The 17760-nt window shown below is 37.0% G+C and overlaps 1 protein-coding gene across 2 annotated transcripts; it reads right to left on the reverse strand.

Moving 5' to 3' along the window:
• Positions 1-57: 57 nt before the first annotated feature.
• nampt2 (nicotinamide phosphoribosyltransferase 2) lies at positions 58-17369 on the reverse strand. 2 transcript variants are annotated; one of them, XM_057844998.1, is made up of 11 exons: positions 17060-17369; positions 14957-15092; positions 14701-14804; positions 12607-12735; positions 11706-11864; positions 11061-11191; positions 8618-8843; positions 6635-6754; positions 6134-6274; positions 2067-2192; positions 58-1502 (listed from the first exon to the last, which is right to left on the reverse strand). In XM_057844998.1, the coding sequence occupies exons 1-11, from the start codon at positions 17105-17107 to the stop codon at positions 1341-1343; spliced, it is 1482 nt and encodes a 493-aa protein (XP_057700981.1). In that variant the 5' UTR covers positions 17108-17369; the 3' UTR covers positions 58-1340. The 2 variants fall into 2 exon arrangements, with proteins under 2 accessions (XP_057700981.1, XP_057700983.1); XM_057845000.1 differs by lacking the exon at positions 17060-17369 and adding an exon at positions 16870-17018.
• Between the last annotated feature and the right edge of the window lie 391 nt (positions 17370-17760).

Below are 17760 nucleotides of genomic sequence, written 5' to 3' on the forward strand. Positions count from 1 at the left end.
ACGTCAAAATATGACAGCATGCGAAGTACGAGAGAGTTGGACATGCAAAGACTTGGCTGAGAGTATACAACAATGTCATTTTAATAGCATTGCTAGATGAGATGACTTTAACCAAGATATATCCATTTGTGCACAGAGAATTCTAACATATCTGACATGATGTGAGGTAAGTGTTCATGATAAACAAGCTGCAGTACAACAGCAAAGCTTTGCTCAATGTAGAGGAGAAATGCTCCCTGCTCAGATATATGTAAACTGATGTTTGTGATTAATTTATCATTGTAATAAAAAATACAGTATATAAACTTCATACTGGATTAGTTGATCAAGGAATTAGCCACCTACCTCTACAACTGATAGTCTATTTGTATTTTTATACAATAAGTGTTTGATGCACATTTGTCACTGTCAGGCAGAAATCCAAAATGTCCAAACACTGTAAATTTCACTTTTTTCCCCAGAAGTCACTACTATTGATTTTTCCTTACTTTATTTTCACACAATATGAACTCATTTAAATGTTAAAAATAGCTTGGAAACAAATAGAGAACAGTCTTGAATGTTTGCGAAGTTATAAAACTCCACATTTTTCTTCATTCTGTTACGTATTTGACCATTTAGATCAGGGGTGTCAAACTGACAACCTGCAAAAAAAAAAAAAAAAAAAAAAAAAAAAAAAAAAATTGTATTTCACCCAACAGCTGCGATATTATCCTGTGAATTCTTCGTGACCTGCCAGACAATAGTCGCTTTAAAAATTGTGTTGACACGACCTTTAAATATTTCTTTTTAAAAAAAAAAGTACACTTTGCGACTCCTTCACGTAGCACTACAATTGTAGTCAGTACCATTAACAGCTTCAAACTAGACACTGAATGTATTTGCATTGTTTTGGTCTAAAACGCTGCTTCAAATTCAATTACTTGATAAGACAAATACAACGACCTAAAAAAACATTTGTAAGAGTATAGATTTAGGTATATTGCATGCGCTTTAAGAACACTTGTCCCCTCCGACACACACCACAGTGAATTGCATACTTCAGGGGGGATTAAAAACAACAACTTTACGAATGTTGCTGCCCTGAGCTTAAATTGTTGTCATTAAGCCCATGATGGTGCTGTCACAAAGAGCGTGAAGGGAGTCCATCGTCCTAAGCAAAAGTGTCCACAGTAGCTTGCTAGAGTTACTACTCTCTGTGTTTCATTTGCCATCTGCAGCTCTTGGCGCATTTAAAACACATAACCAACCAAATAAAAGCCTTGCCTTCTCCAACTTTAGGAAAATTAGGCTTCCAAATCTACACAGTGATAGAGACAGAAGTGGTTTAGAAAATGTATCTAATGGATGCCATTGATGATGTGCTTGTGCAGCAGCTCCTCTTTGTGGTTGTGTGTGGTAGGAGTCACTTCTTCATCCCATAATCTGGCATTCTTCCGGATTTCCTCCAGGGAGTAATTCTGCAGAAGGCATCCATTCTCAAACACAGTCACTAACAGATCCTTAAGGATGACACACACACACACGAGAAACACATTAGAACAGAGATCTTCAGTACTTACAAGCCCACAACAGCCAAACTATGCGAGCGGAATGTCGGAATAAATATTCAACAAAAATACTATGTTGCAACAGGGTGCTAAATAGCAAATGGATAACAAAGCATGTGCTGTTAGAGTGAGCCTTAAAAGTCCCCATCTCAAATCTATTAAATACTTATGGCCAGATCTGAACAAGGCAGCTAATCAATTTGGCTCAGCTACACCAGTTCTGTCAGAAAGAAATGGCATAACATTCCTGCCAACTATTGTAAACTTGAGAACGATATTACCAAATCATATAGTTTAAAGGTAACAGTGCCACATTCTAATAAAATGTGAATTTCTGACTTTGGAGAAAGTCATGAAAAGAAAAAAATTATGAAAGGAAAAAAAATCCTTATTTTTTTATTCAGAGGTATAGCATACAGAAATAATTTTGGTAATCCCTAATTACCACGAACAGGAGAAAAAAAGCAGACGGTATGTCATGGTATAAAGTGTAAGTAAACTAAAGCTAGTTCTCACCTCCTCTGGTTTGCCGGCCCCCCTTTCTACAGTCTCCAAGAGCCCATCAGAATTCCTTCTCAGTGATAGACGACCTCTCTTTGACCCCTTAGATGGGTCCGTCACTGGCAGCTTGTAGACGTCCATCTTTGAATGTACAAAGGAATAAATGTATGTATTAGAGGTGCACTATAATTATCGGTTCGATAATAGGAATTATGACATCCCAATAAATCCAATAACATTATATATTATCTGGCCTATTAATATTAATTTTGGCACTGTATCAGTGAATTTGGATGTGTGCGTTTGTTTCCACTCCTGTTTTGCCAGTATGCAAAGTTTTGTTACTGTTCTAGAGGCCTTATTTTTCCATCACTGAGAAAATGTTTGCATTATACAGTGTTATGTTTACAAATTATTGAGTGGCCTTTTGGTTATTGATAGGCTTGCTGTCCTATAATTGCCAGGTTAAGAAAGTTGTTTCATGGACCAAGACGACAAAAGTCTCCTCTCCTGTTGCACCAAATGTTTTATCCGCTGACAAAGCACAATACCTGTTGGGCTTATGTTTGTTTTAGTTCTGTGCTTAGTGTTCCGGGGAACACATCTTCAATGATATTGACTGATTGTGATTGACTCTTATTTATTTGAATATAATAATATGGGCACTTTATTTGAAGTCAAAACTGTTCTTGTCTTTGTTTTGATCATTATAATAATGTTCATGTCATCAAGAAAATTCTGGTTAGGTCAAAGGCAAATCTTTGCTGAATCCACCACTAGTATTTTTTACCTACAGGTGTTCAAAAACTCAGGTGAACATACATTGAAAAATTTATATACAGTATATATTTATTATCGGTTATCGGCCTTAAATAGCAGGAAGTTATCGATATCGGTATCAAAAAATGGATATTGTGCACCCATATATATAATGATATACAGTATATATAAATAATACTGTTTGGTGGTTTGATTTCATGAAAAAGCACAACTATATTAAAACTATCATGACACAATCAGCAAGCAAACTCAACAATCATTTCTAGGGATGTGCCTAATCCAATCACGTGATCGGAAATTGGACCAATCGCGCCATTTTTCAGAGGATGGGAATCAGGTGAAATAGATTGGGTTTTTAATTTAAAAAACAAACAAACTTATTTTAAAGTGCTAAAAAGTAACAGAATAATCAAAAAATACAGTTGCATAGCCAAAACAAGCAAAAATATAAACATTTTATACTCCGCAACACTCCCGGAAAAAGCTTTAACCTCCTTTAACCATCAAAATGCAAAAACTGCTTTTGGCACAGTTATAAATATAACACACAATAAAATACAACAGGTTTCACACACTCACAGTGGTTAGGACGTTCTTCTAACAGTTCTGAGATAAAGGGTTCAATCCCAGGCTCCGGCCTTCCTGTGTAGAGGTTGCATGTTCTTCCCGTGCCTGTGTGGGTTTTGTCAGGGTACTCTGCCCCCCCCCCCCCCCCCCCCCCAATTCCAAAAACATGCATGGTAGGCTGATCGAACACTCTAAATTGTCCCTAGGTATGACTGTCTGCGCAAATGATTGTTTGTCTCCTTGTGCCCTGCAATTGGCTGGCAACCAATGAAGAGTGTACACCGCCTACTGCCCATAGTTAGCTGGGATTGGCTCCAGTGCCCCTGGTGCCCTCCAGTGACCCTCATGAGGATAAGTGGCTCGGAAAATAAATGAATAAATGAAAGGTTTCACACATGCATTAGGCTACTGCATTACACTTGAACAAGGCATACCGTAATTTCCCGAATATAAGGCGCACCCGTGTATAATGCGCACCCCAAATTTACTTGTAAAATCTAGGGAAAATTATTGTACCCGTTTATAACGCGCACCCTAATTTTAGAAGAAAACAGAGCTTGTGTACAGATACAGAGATGTCATTTTACTGACTGGTGAAACACAGCACAAGCATAGCACATTGGTAGTTCAAAACATTACCGTAAACTGACAATATTTACGGTAATAATATGATTTGACAACTTCTCCAACTTACCAGAATCTAGGAGAAAACAAAACAGATGTGACTTTTCTTTTAAAGGCTGCTGTATAACTTGCTCGTTTCCTCATGATGAATAAATGTTTCTTCCATGGATTGATACGGTAAAATGAAAGTGAGAACGTAAGTCGGAAATCCGTGAGAGCTCATAGCTGTCAACACGACAGTAACAAAAGGAACTATTGTTATTTGGGTTTGAGTTTCCCGAGGGACCGATATAGTTGACGGACACAGGAAGTGTGTGTCCTTACATTTGTAATGGTCCGAATTGCGGAGCTGCAATAAACGTCGACTCAAATGAGTTCAAGAAACTAAATTCTGTGCTTTATGAAGAGTGAAAAAAGCAGAATTTAACACAGACGAAATCATTCGGCCGATTAGAGTGAAGTATTACCGAAACAAAACGGTGACGTCACGGCAACGGGTCGCCACATACGTTTCTTCAACACAACGTGGCCGTGTCAATGAAAAAAAATCGGTTTATATATATATATGTAATACATATATATTTCTGTCTCCATCCATGTACCCGTTTATAATGCGCACCATGAGTTTACAAGTTGATTTTGGGGGAAAAAAGTGTGCGTTATATTCGGGAAATTACGGTAAATGAGAAACCGATTTCCATTCAAAATTGTTTTTCACTGATTTACAAAATTTCATCTCAAACTTCTTCTAATTTTTTCCCTCATTTCCTCAGATCTACAGGCAAAACCTCAACTGTAACTATTAAGAACATAGGATGTACTTTAAAATTGAAGATAGTGTAAATATTGACTTTTTTTTTTTTTTTAATACTGTATTTTTCGGACTATAAGTCGCAGTTTTTTTTTTTCATAGTTTGGCTGGGGGTGCGACTTATACTCTGGAGCGACTTATGTGTGAAATTTTAACACATTATTATATCATTGCACATGTTATTTTTGTGTTTTGGAGTGACACTAATGGTTTGGTAAACTTGTTAGCATGTTCTTTATGCTATAGCTATCTGAATAACTCTTAATAGCTATGTTCCGTTAACATACCGGCCATGTTCGCATTTCGTTGTTCATGCATCATGTAACATTATCATACTGTACACTTATTCAGCATGTTTTTCTCTATTGTATTTTTGTGTTAAATTGCCTTTCAAGATGACATATCTGTTCTAAGTGCTGGATTTTATCAAGTAAATTTCCCCACAAAATGCGACTTATACTCCGGTGTGACTTACGTTTTTTTCCTCTTCATTGGGCATTTTATGCCTGGTGCGACTTGAGTATAGTCCGAAAAATACGGTAATAACAATATAAGTAACATACATTAACAAAAAAAAGTACAAATGACTTACATTATGCGCAGTGAAATTGAATATATTTTGAAGACAAAGCAAACATTGTCTTTTTTTTTTAAATTATAAGTAAATAAATAACTAGCCTTACATAAATGAACAAAAATAAGTCCAAAGTGCACTTTAACATGGAATATCTTCTGGGCCTCCCAAAAAAAAATAAAAAATAAAAAAACTAATCTCTAACTCTTTCCTTTCTCTTAAAGATCTGATCAATTTTCCGTTGCATCCTTTAATTCAACATGCTTGTTTTTTCATGCTATTTTAACGTGCATTTGAACCAATCAGAGCTAACCATTTATGCTGATCACATGTATGTACAGCACCGTATGTCAGAACGGCATTCCACAACCAAATCTCATGCCGCAACGCCGTTCCGGCCCACTTTCACCCCTGCTTATTCCATTTTCATATCGTATTATATGATGCTTGTCATTCATTGATTAGAGTATATTAATGCAATTGCTTTATTTATAAAATCATTTTCAACTTTCCAACTATTTATTCATTTAATATGTTAATCTGGATAATGTACCAGTACGTTATCCAGATTGTTGTATTTTAAGATGTTTTAGTCAAGTTTTTATCTTTTTTTCCCCAAAGATATTTACCGGTAATCACACTTAACCATTAAAAAAAATTACAATTTGGGATTCATATCAATTCGTACAATTACTACTACCAACCTAAATCCTACTTTGTACTCACCCCCTTGCCATTCGTCTCCACGTAGCTGCACTTGAAGGCACAAGAGAGAGTATCTCTGTTGAGCTTCTGGAGCAAAGAACTGCCACAACCAAAGAAAACGTTCTCTGCACTCCAGCCTTCATCAGTCAGTTTGTGAAGAATCTGCAGAAAATCACCAAATTATGCCAACCAATACCAATCACCCATACAAACAGATTAATAATGGGGGGAAACCGTTAAGTAATTCCCCTTTAATTTAAACAATATATTCTTTAATTTTGAGTCAAAGACTGACATCAGTGAAACAGACAGGACTAATAATATACAGTGGGGAGAACAAGTATTTGATACACTGCCAATGGGAAAACCCATTGGCAGTGTATCAAATACTTGTTCTCCCCACATTGGCAGTGTATCAAATACTTGTTCTCCCCACTGTATGTATAAAACAAGCTTCCCCAGGAGGCACAAATGATTTAAGTACAGAATATAATACTGGAATACTACTACAAGCGTAACTACCTCATCTACTGATCTGAGGTCAATTCCATCCCCTTGAATTATTCGTAGGTATGAAGGCAGCACTTTGTATCCCATAGAGTTCAGAGAACAACCAAAACAATCCTCCAAAATCTTGATGACCTAGTAGACACATACAGTGATTTGTTAAAATCATTTGACATATAAGACAATGACTATAATCTTTGATACAATAGAGACAAAAACAATCATTCAATGTCCCTATACTGAAAATCAACTGCGACTCTGACAGAACATGATAATGATAAATGAAATGATATTTTTTGTTTACCATGCTGACGCGGTTTATTTTTTTCTCCTGTGTGACAAGTATCCAAGCCAAAATACCAGGAGAGGCTACTGTTCCCTCAAATAAAACAACTACAAAATAGAAGGAAACGTGTGTTTTGTCAGCTGTTGAATGATCAGTTATGTACCCTTGTGCAATATCTGCAATTTAGCACAATTACATGTTTTTTGACATCTTCACCTACATTTTCATAACTAACCTGAATAAATCTGACGATGTGTGAAGTTATCATACATGAATCAAGCCGATTTTAGCAAGTGTAAAGTTGATTGAGATCTAGCGACTACAGCACATAGTTCGAAAAAACAAACAAACAAAAAAACAACAACAACAACAACAAATGATTATTAGGGGATTGTTATCTGAATGATAGAGCAGGTCTTTGGGTTGTCATCCTGGGTTGCAGGATTATCTTTATCTTGAATAATATGCCAGTCCAAAATGGAGCTAGTCCACCACTAAAATGAAGTCACACATGCCAATAATTAAGCCATAAGTGAACATTCCACACATTTTTTCCCCCAGCACAATTTACTGAAGGTGTTCAAAACCTTGTCCATTGTTTTTAATTCGTTCTGCTTTCCAAAATTATCTTCCACCTGACCCTAAATTCTTGGGCTGACCTGGCACTTCCACCCCCACTGTTCTAGTCTTTTACCCCTTGCTTTTTATTGGAGTGTGACAGGGTTGAGAAGGTGGCAGTGACGCGGGAAGTGGGGTGCCGAGTGCTGCAGCACCCCCTGGTGTTTGAAAGAAAAAGTGTTTTGGTAGATTCGTGTTTTTTTGTTGTTAAAGATAGTTTTTTTTTTTTTTCAGCTACCAGTTAACGCTGAAAAAGGCATTATTGGAACGGAAAAGTAAACTGTTCACAGATGAGGTATTACCATGGCACAAAAATTAGCGCCTTTTCTTTACAAAAATAGCAGAATTTTCTAAAATTCAATTCAAGGTCAAAGATGAAGACGATTGTCCTTTGGTGTCTTCAAATTGGTGAGACATGCTTGCATTGTATCCATATTGTATGTTGTTGCTGTTGAGCTGTGACTGGGCAGAGCACTGTTAAATATTCCTGTGCAATTTATTTTAGTGTTGTGAAAAACTGTGTTAAACCGAGGGTTATTGGCCCTTTTAGTTTTCAAACATATTTGTGTGTCATTGTGCCGTCTAACTGCGGGGATTTGCATTAAATACACGGGCACTTTTATTTCCAATACAAAAACTCTCAACACACACTGTAGATGAATTAGAACGCTGTCTTTCTAGTAGCCTTGTAGTAGTACATAAAGTATCCAGCATGCGTGTGTACTGCCATTGTGCATGCCTTGTACGGAGAAAACGTGTGAGCATGACAAATTTGAACCAAAACGGCTGTTGTTGCGTGGGAAATACTATAACATTTTTTCAGCAACCCCTACTGTGAGTGACTTTCAGCGCACCTGCAAGGTGGTCAGTTTTTCAACGCCACATACTCAATTTAAATGTATTTATATTGGTCATAGCATAGCAGAAAAAAAAATCCTATAATTACATGAATTGTCTGACATCATAAAATATTTACATATAAAGACATTTAATAAGGAAATTATATAATGGTAAAACTTAACTAAAATGATGCAAAAGTCTAGATTGGGTAATTTTAATGATAGTGTCAGACTGCATCCAATAGTCTTATTAACCTCAATAAGAGTTTCAGCTGGGTCTCCGGAGTCCGGCCGAATAACAAGAAAGGAGTCCTGGCCACGTTCCATGACTCGCTCCTTCAGTTTGTCTCCCCAGATATGTTTGCACGCATTGAAGATGTCATAGCTGTCACTGACTACAGATACGGGCCCAGAAGAGAACTCATCCAACACTCGCTCAAATGCATCCTTCTCTCTACTTTTCCCCCAGGAGATGATCGTACTGAAAGAAGAAGGTAGAGCATTTTCATCAAATTCCTGACATCCTAACCATTGACTCCACCATCAGTTGACAAGACAGCTCCCACAGACATTCAGCCGCGCCTTCCTGTAGGGTGCCGACCCAGGCAGAACGTTGAGTTGGCTTTCACTGTGATAAACTCAAACACGCCGCGTTCTAACGCTGGATTTAGGTGGAAACAGGATGAAGGTTTAACTGCTTACAAGCAGGCAGGAATGTCTCAAGAGTGATTTGGTCGAGGATTCAAGGTAATCATTATATTAAATACCAACCATGCATGCACTTTGAAATGTGAAAAAAAAAATGATGAAAAACAATGAATATAAAATTTGTGTAAATTTGGCTTGAAACATTTACGTAAAACGAATGCTAACTGCCTTTTTTTTGTTTGTTTGTTTGTTTTTGACTAAGAATCTAGACTTTTTTACGTTCATATCTATCAAAATTCCGAATTCAAGCATTTATTTCCAAGAATTTGAACTTAAAAACCTCTTTGTTTCATTACGGCCGCCATGCTGGATTACACAATACCGTTAGTTTTGCTTGAAATACTTACCTAAAATGAACGATAACTGGCAGTATATATATATATATTTGTTTGCTTTTAACCAAGAATCTAGACTGTTTTATGTTCATATCTATAGACATTCCAAGATTTAAGCATTTACCGTATTGGCCCGAATATAAGACTGTTTTTTGCATTGAAGTAAGACTCAAAAATGTGGGAGACGTCTCATATTCGGGGTCTAGACATTATATGCATTCACGACGCTAGATGGCGCCAGATATCATTGAAGCAAATGCTGAACTTGAGGAGTAATGTTCTGTCTTGAAAGATCTCAGCTACTCTCAAATTTAACCAGTTTGCATTATTTTATTGCAATGTTTTTCCTTATTCAGATTTGTTTCAAGACTACAGTTACAGTTAGACCTCACTTTGATGGTTAATGCAGTTATTGCAATTTTGTTGTTTTATCACAATAGATTGGTTTATTTATTTACATTTCAAAAACCAGAAGCCTTTCATTTACGAATGTGATTGCACTTTAGTTTACATATTTAAATGTTCAGATATTAAGATTTGACTGAGGCAAATAACATGCTCTTTCTCTCAAATATATTGTTATAATTATTTGTTTCAGATGTACTGTAATTATTTTCTGTATAAAAATTAATTTGGTGTTCAAAAAGTCTTTTTTCAAACTTGAGTCTTGAAAAAGAGGGGGTCGTCTTATAATCAGGGCTGTCTTATATTCAGGCCAATACGGTATTTATAATAATTTGCAACTTAAAAAGCTTTTTATGACGTCCACCATGATGGATAACACAATCCCGGTACTTTTGCTTGAAATATTTACGTAAAATGAACGATAACTACCCGTTTTTTGCTTTTAACCAAGAATCTATACTGTTTTACGTTCATATCTATAGAAATTGTGCGATTTAAGCATTTATTTACAAGAATTTTCAACTTACAAAGCTCTTTATGAAGGCCGCCATGTTGAGCTTTGTATCTCTACTAAATAGTGTAATTTAAGTTGCTATTTCTGGCAAAAACTTACATGACATATTAAAAATTGCTATTGATCCTGAAAATAAGGTTGATTAACACTGCATTTGGTGATTTTTGTGCATCTAGCGTACAATCTGAGAATTTCATAGCCATTTTACGTTTTGTTACACTTATATAAAAAATGATTAATCGGGATTTTATTACGGAATGACTTTGAATTTTTTGATGCAGCTGCTCATGGAGACTCATATATGCCTAAGGGAGGTGGCTGTTTTGGTTTTAGGTCGCTAGTGGCTTTGTTTTGAAAATATTGTAATCTTAAGTTTTTTAAAAAAGGCCCCATACTGATCGGCCCCGAGCCCCCACAACTGATAGTGAAGTCTATGTCCCAACACTCAGTGCTGACATGAGAAGAAAGCAAGGCAGAAGGTACAAATGATTAAATTATGTACATGAATGTGAAAGAAAACGCATGAAACAACAATGCTTGATTAAATTATTCAGACCCTTTCAGTTTTTTAGGCACCGTGTGTGGTCCATGAAAATAGATGTTACATTGGTAGACCATGCCCTGTGTATTTTTTGTTTTAATAAAAACTGCAGAACACGGCTTAGAGGTTGCCAATATTACCCTGAAATAAACAAGTCATTGACTCCAGTTACCATACTACTAATGTATTTTGTACCTGTGCTCAGCAGCGGGAATGGAGAAGCCAGCCATTTGGCATGCATAATATCGCTGAGCCATTAGAAGACCTGCTACTGTGTCACTACTGCAGAAATTCACCAGATGAGCTGCTCCACCTAGAGCTGCAGACTAGAGTGATCAAAATGAATAATAGAATTACTTATGTAGCTATTTGGAACATACATAACTAGCTTACATAAAATGATTTTAACCTGCCCTGTTTTTCAAGTTAGTCATGCATTCTAATGGGTTTACCTAGATGTTTTTTTCTGAGCAGCAGGAAGTTGGAAAAATAATCCTACTGTTGAAGATAGCTATTTAGTTTAATGGGAATGCTACAGGACAGTGATTTGGAGAGGGCAGAGAAATAGAATGAAGGGGCACAGAAAGCCAAATGTGTTTGTGTGCGTGTTTGAAAAATTGTTTCAGGATGTGCTGCTCAGATGTAAGGACACAACAACAAACTGACAGGCCAAAGACTAAGCAGATCTAGACCTCTAGGACACAAGACAAAGACAAAATAATCTTACAGCAATTAAAAACTTTTTAAAAGTGTCCAAGTCTTTACTGTAAAAACCAGTACTGACATGTCATTTTTTTTTTTTTTTTTTAAACAAACAAACTACGCCACAGTTTTACTTACCTCTTGTGAAGAGACTCCTCTGTAGCCAAAGTCGTGCAATTTCAGTTCAAGACCCTCAAGGCTTCCTGAAGTGGCCTTTAGGTGTTTCGCTAGGATCTTCTTAAACTCTCTGGATATGGTCGCCACAGTAATGGGATACCACATCTGGACCAGCATGGTCTACATCCACATGTGAAAGTGTGTTGTCAAACAGGATAGTTAGAGAACAGATTAAAGCAGACTGCGGTGGGTGCACCACTCTTTTCAGAACTGAGAACTACTTTTTAGTTACTGATGAAGACAAGATAAAAGCTCATCTTCATTAGTCCCACAGTGGAAAAATTTGCATCATCTCAGCATGATTAATGGATACTGAAAAATTACAAGTAGCAATGAAAATGGAACAGGTAGTTTGAATAAACACAATTGGGTGTATATAGTATTACTAGCAACAAATAATGTTTGTCTATATTAGAGGTGTCCAAACTGATCCTCAAGGGCCACTGTGTGTCCTGGTTTTTGTTCCTACCAATTAAGCGCAGAACATTTATCCAATGAAGTTTCTGCCAAAACAAGCAGCACCTGAGTGCAATCTGATTACACTTGTATGACTCCAGATTGGTGAAAACGTGTCGTCTTGGTTTGCTGGAACGAAATCTAGCACCCACTGCAGCCCTATGTGGAATACGTAGTTTGGACACCCCTGGTCTATATCAAGAAACTAACAACTACCATCAATGATTTTACAAAGTAGGAAAGGATACACAGCAATATTCAGCAGTTCATTTTTATAAATCTGTGAAAGTTAACATTTCAAATAATCAGTTCTTCAATAATCCTGACATAGCAAACTGCTTCCCCCTGGCACAGTGGTGGTAACCCCTGTGTGAAGGCAGCAGATTTATGTGGAAGCATCACTTACCTCAATGTAGTTAGTTAGCCAGTAGAAGCTAGGGTCTGTATTTTCCACAGTGAAGAGTACATTGCCTCTGGGTATGATCTTGCCCTCAGGCACAGCTTTTATACGAATAGGAAGACGGCCATCGTGTTTCTGACAGAAAAAGTAGCACAGTCAAAAAAAAGTCATCAGCCAATCACACGTCTGTTTGAGGGGGAAAAAATGGACCGGCACATTCAGCAAGTGAAAAGGGATAAATGTAAATCTGAACAATAAAGAAAATAATTCACTTAATAATGGTAAAGTCCATTATATCCTTACAACATATGGGAAAACAATCTAAAATTCCCTACACTGCTGGCCAAAAGTATTGGAACCCCTGCAATTCTGCCAGATAATGCTCAATTTCTACCAGCAAATGATTGCAATTACAAATGCTTTGGTAGTAATATCTTCATTTATTTTGCGAGCAATGAAAAAACACAAAAGAGAATGGATTAAAAAAAAAAAATCATTATCATTTTACACAAAACTCCAAAAATGGGCCAGACAAAAGCATTGGCACCTTTTTAAAAATCGTGATGCTTCTCTAATTTGTGTAATTAACAGCACCTGTTACTTACCTGTGGCACATAACAGGTGGTGGCAATAACAAAATCACACTTGCAGCCGGTTAAAATGGATTAAATTTGACTCAACATCTGTCCTGTGTCCTTGTGTGTACCACATTTAGACCAAAGAACTGTCTGAGGACTTGAGAAGCAAAATTGTGAGGAAGCATGGGCAATCTCAAGGCTACAAGTCCATCGCGCAGTGTCATCAATAAGTGTAAAGCCCTTGGCACTGTGGCTAACCTCCCTAGATGTGGACGGAAAAGAAAAATTGACGAGACATTTTAACAAATGATTGTGCGGATGGTGGATAAAGAACCTCGACTAACATCCAAACCAGTTCAAGCTGTCCTGCAGTCCGAGGGTACAACAGTGTGAACCTGTACTATCCATCGGCGTCTGAATGAAAAGGAACTCTATGGTAGGATACCCAGGAAGTTCTTCCCACTTCTGACCCAGAGACATAAAAAAGCCAGGCTGGAGTTTGCCAAAACTTACCTGAGAAAGCCAAAAATGTTATGGAAGAATGTTCTCTAGTCAGATGAGACAAAAGTAGAGCTTTTTGGGAAAAAAAACAGGCCTTCAAAGAAAAGAATACTGTTACTGTTCCCACAGTCAAACATGGCGGAGGTACCCTGATGTTTTGGGATTGCTTTGCTACCTCTGGCACTGGACTGCTTGACCCTGTGCATGGCATTATGAAGTCTGAAGACTACCAACAAATTTCGCAGCATAATGTAGGGCCCACTGTGAGAAAGCTGGGTCTCCCTCAGATGTCATGGGTCTTCCAGCAGGACAATGACCCAAAACACACTTGATGTCATGGGTCTTCCAGCAGGACAATGACCCAAAACACACTTCAAAAAGCACAAGAAAATGGTTTGAGAGAAAGCATTGGAGACTTCTAGAGTGGCCAGCAATGAGCCCAGACCTGAATCCCATAGAACACCTGTGGAGAGATCTGAAAATGGCAGTTTGGAGAAGGCATCCTTCAAATCTCAGAGACCTGGAGCAGTTGGCCAAAGAAGAATGGTCTAAAATTCCAGCAGAGCATTGCAAGATACTCAATGATGGATACTGGAAGCGGTTGTTCGCAGTTATTTTGTCTAACGGTTGTGCTTCCAAAAATTAGGCTGAGGGTGCCAATACAACTGAAGTCATTGTATAATGCAAATAAGGTTGCTTAAAAGTTTGTGGGGACAATTTCAGCATCCTGAAAAGTTGGTAATGTTATCTCCCTACCCTATGCAAACCTACGTGCTTGGGAATAGATAAGTCGACATAGAAGGGCACAAGACCTTCATAATTTAGAATGAATTCTGATTCGTTAACATGCACTGTGGTGCTAAGAAAATTGTTGTGCACTCACATGGCATGAAACCGATGGTTATTTTACATATGTGCTAAACTACACAAAGTCAGAACTTTTTCACAAATTTATTAGCAAACAAGGCACTGTTTTTGAAACTTCATTTTTCAGTAATTTGCTTTCTTGGCACAGACATACCTCAAGAACCTTTCTCCAGCCCTCTTCATCAAATACAGCCTGTTTGAAGTGTAACTGGTAGAATAGCTTTGCTTCTTGAATCTTCTCCTCTGTAATCACTTGTCCTGTAGAAACCAATTGATTACTCGAAGTAATCACATGTACAGAACTTATTAACTAAAGAACTTCCCGGCAGCAATAAACGTGACAAAATATTCATCATGCATGAAAGTAACTTAAAAAACTAAAAGTGTACGGTTTCTGGATGTATACGTACCTGTCAGATACTTCTTCAACAAATACTGGAGGCCAAAAAACACCACTTCGCTGAACTGGGAGCCTTTCTTGCGACGACATTCAAAGTAGGAGTAGATTTTGCTGATGTTGGGAGGATACTGTTTGTAGTGTGTTATCTGAGTAACACATGAACAAATTATGAATAGTCCTAACCACAGTCCTAATAAGCCTATTAAGAGAATGTCACAATTCATCAAACAGCATAGAGTGTTCATTCATCACTTTGTAATCATGCCACGTGCATTACATAACAGCATGGATAAAAATCCTGTGAATACGGTAAGTCACAAACTGGAGGACTTTCTACTTAGTGATGCAAGCATTTACAGTTAATAAAATGTTAATGTGGAAGTACTGGGTGTGTGTGTGCAGCCTTAATTTGATAATCATCGAGGGAAAAAAAACACTTGGTCAGCCACTGAAAGACACATTCCACATACTTTTGACTCATCATACCATACTGCTACAGTTTACAATCCCTTAATTGAGTTGGCACTGACACAATGCTACATTTTGAGGAAACAGTATGAAGAATAGAGCCGGACTAATCTACAGCTGCTGATTTATAAAACAAAACAAAACAAAACAAAACAAAAAAAAAAGAAGAAGGAAAAACAGGCATCTATTGTTATACACTGAGTTTGAAAGAATGATCTAATTAGAGAGTGCAGAACCATGGTTTCAAATGCAATTTATATATATGTATTTGTGTTCCTGGACACCTGCTGGTATATTTTCAAATTATGCTAAAGGCCAAATAATTTTAACACTTCATAAAACTACAGAAAATTGTGGGTGTTTTTGCAGCTTGATTATTTAAATCAAGCAGGGCAGAGTTGTAAGCTTCAGAACCCTTGAGCAGTATTACCACAACCATTGCCAAATCAGATTAGGTGTTGTTAAATATTCAAAAAATCTAAATCCAGGGGGTGGTTGGAGCTTAAAAAAAGCCAGCTATTAATCATCTAGACCTTTGCCATTTAACAACTGCACAATTTAGAAAGACATGTAACTGTGACAGCTGACCCTTACCGCTACAAAAAATAATATACTGAGCAGTATATTTTCATAACAACTGACACTGCAAGCTCAAGCAATCAGACAACAATTTTTAAAAAAAATTTTGGTTGGAAGTTTAAACTTCCTATATGTTTGTTTGAATGAAAATTATTTCCAAATGCATCATTTAGGACATGCATCATATACTGTGACATTAGATTACTATTTTAGAATAATATTGGAATGGCACCTTTGGACACATTTTTTGTCTTTACGACTCGGAAGCAGCAGTGAACATATGAACAGATGTGTAAAAATATTTAGTATTTTAAATAAAGTGGAAGACATGTTTAGGCAAAACTGAATAGAGTTTGGTCCCAAAACCATACAATAGCTGTAGAAAATCCTTATCAATGCCTCTTGACACTGATGTCATGCCATCTTGTCATTTTTTTGTTGCTGCTGTTTTTTTTTTTTTTACTACTGTTAGAGTGTTGACGTTCGACTTTCCAATCACACTAATACAGTAAAACATTGTTTTTAAAGGGGGCATAAAGGGAAGTAGGGTGAAATGTCATCTTTAAGTCAAGGAGAATCTGCATTTTATATCTAAGATACACCATTTTAGACCAAATTTAACTATCGTACATTCATACTACTGCTAATGATGCTTTGAAGACATCTTTGAATTTTGGAAAAATGTGAATTACAAAAAAGTTTTCATCTGTCAATGGACTCAAATCACTCATTAAAGGGATGACAGGTTCATTGACTGATATATCTATCAAATATGCATAAATATTGCCGAAACATTTTTCAGGTATCCGAATTCTCTTAAGTCAACAATATCAACTTCACCACCGTGGTCTAAAGACTGAAGTATAAGAGCCTTACCTTGTTTGCCTTTATATTTAAACTCATTTACGCCCATTCAAAGTATTATTAAAAAAATATTCGATCAAATCAACAGTTCACTTGCGATTATTTGAAGCGTTTCAGCGACATTCATAAACAATGCAACGTCATTCGCAAGCGCCCAAAACATATCCGAGTAGAATGAGAAGTAAAGTACTGATTCACTGACCTTATACGAATCCGTCGCAAGCAAAAAATTGAAGTCGTGTGCTGCCATTGTTGTGATGATGAATGAACCAACGTAAATGTCACTAGGTTATCAGTGACCTCGACATAGAACGATCACCTGATGTAACAAAGCGCTGAAGCGAAAAGCTGCAATGAAAATCGGCCTTGGGGATCGAACACCAGTAATTTCAAATGGAGAATTTCTCCCAACATTAGCGACTTTGTAGTCAAATCGCGCGTGAATTGATCCACGCAGAAGTCATTTTGTGTGTAAAGGGGCGGTGTTCTGTTCGCTATTCGCATGGCCACACGCACGTCTCTTCTCTCCGCCCTCCGAGCTGATGCGTCATGGTGCTTTCAGGGACACTCTGGGTTTAGGAGAGCGAGTACATTAATGAAACTTTCATACTTCAAATTTACGCAGGGAACATTGATTTCTAACAGACGAAATTAAATTTGCTGTCGTAACTTGAAGTTCATGTTATCCGTCTTGATGTTCATCTTCTTAACGGGCATGCTCATTGATTGCACATTCTAACCTGATGGTATTATTTACTAAAAGTAAGTGGAAGAATTTGACACATTAATCTGTTCAAGGGATCCTCTATTTTTAAGACAAGTAATTCTTAAAAGATAATTGTTAGTATGAGTTATAATAATTTGATATTAAAACCCCCTTAATGTTTTTATTTTAATAAAGTT

The sequence above is a fragment of the Corythoichthys intestinalis genome, chromosome 9 (assembly GCF_030265065.1).
Source record: "Corythoichthys intestinalis isolate RoL2023-P3 chromosome 9, ASM3026506v1, whole genome shotgun sequence".
Lineage (NCBI taxonomy): Eukaryota > Metazoa > Chordata > Actinopteri > Syngnathiformes > Syngnathidae > Corythoichthys > Corythoichthys intestinalis.

Coding starts and splice junctions, on each gene's coding strand:
- nampt2 (XM_057844998.1), bottom strand. CDS start 17,107: ATGGCAGCACACGACTTCAATTTTTTGCTTGCGACGGATTCGTATAAG. Junction 11,865..12,606: donor GGCTAACTAACTACATTGAG/GTAAGTGATGCT, acceptor ATGTGGATGTAG/ACCATGCTGGTCCAGATGTG. Junction 2,193..6,133: donor TGGAGACGAATGGCAAGGGG/GTGAGTACAAAG, acceptor GTACATTCAAAG/ATGGACGTCTACAAGCTGCC.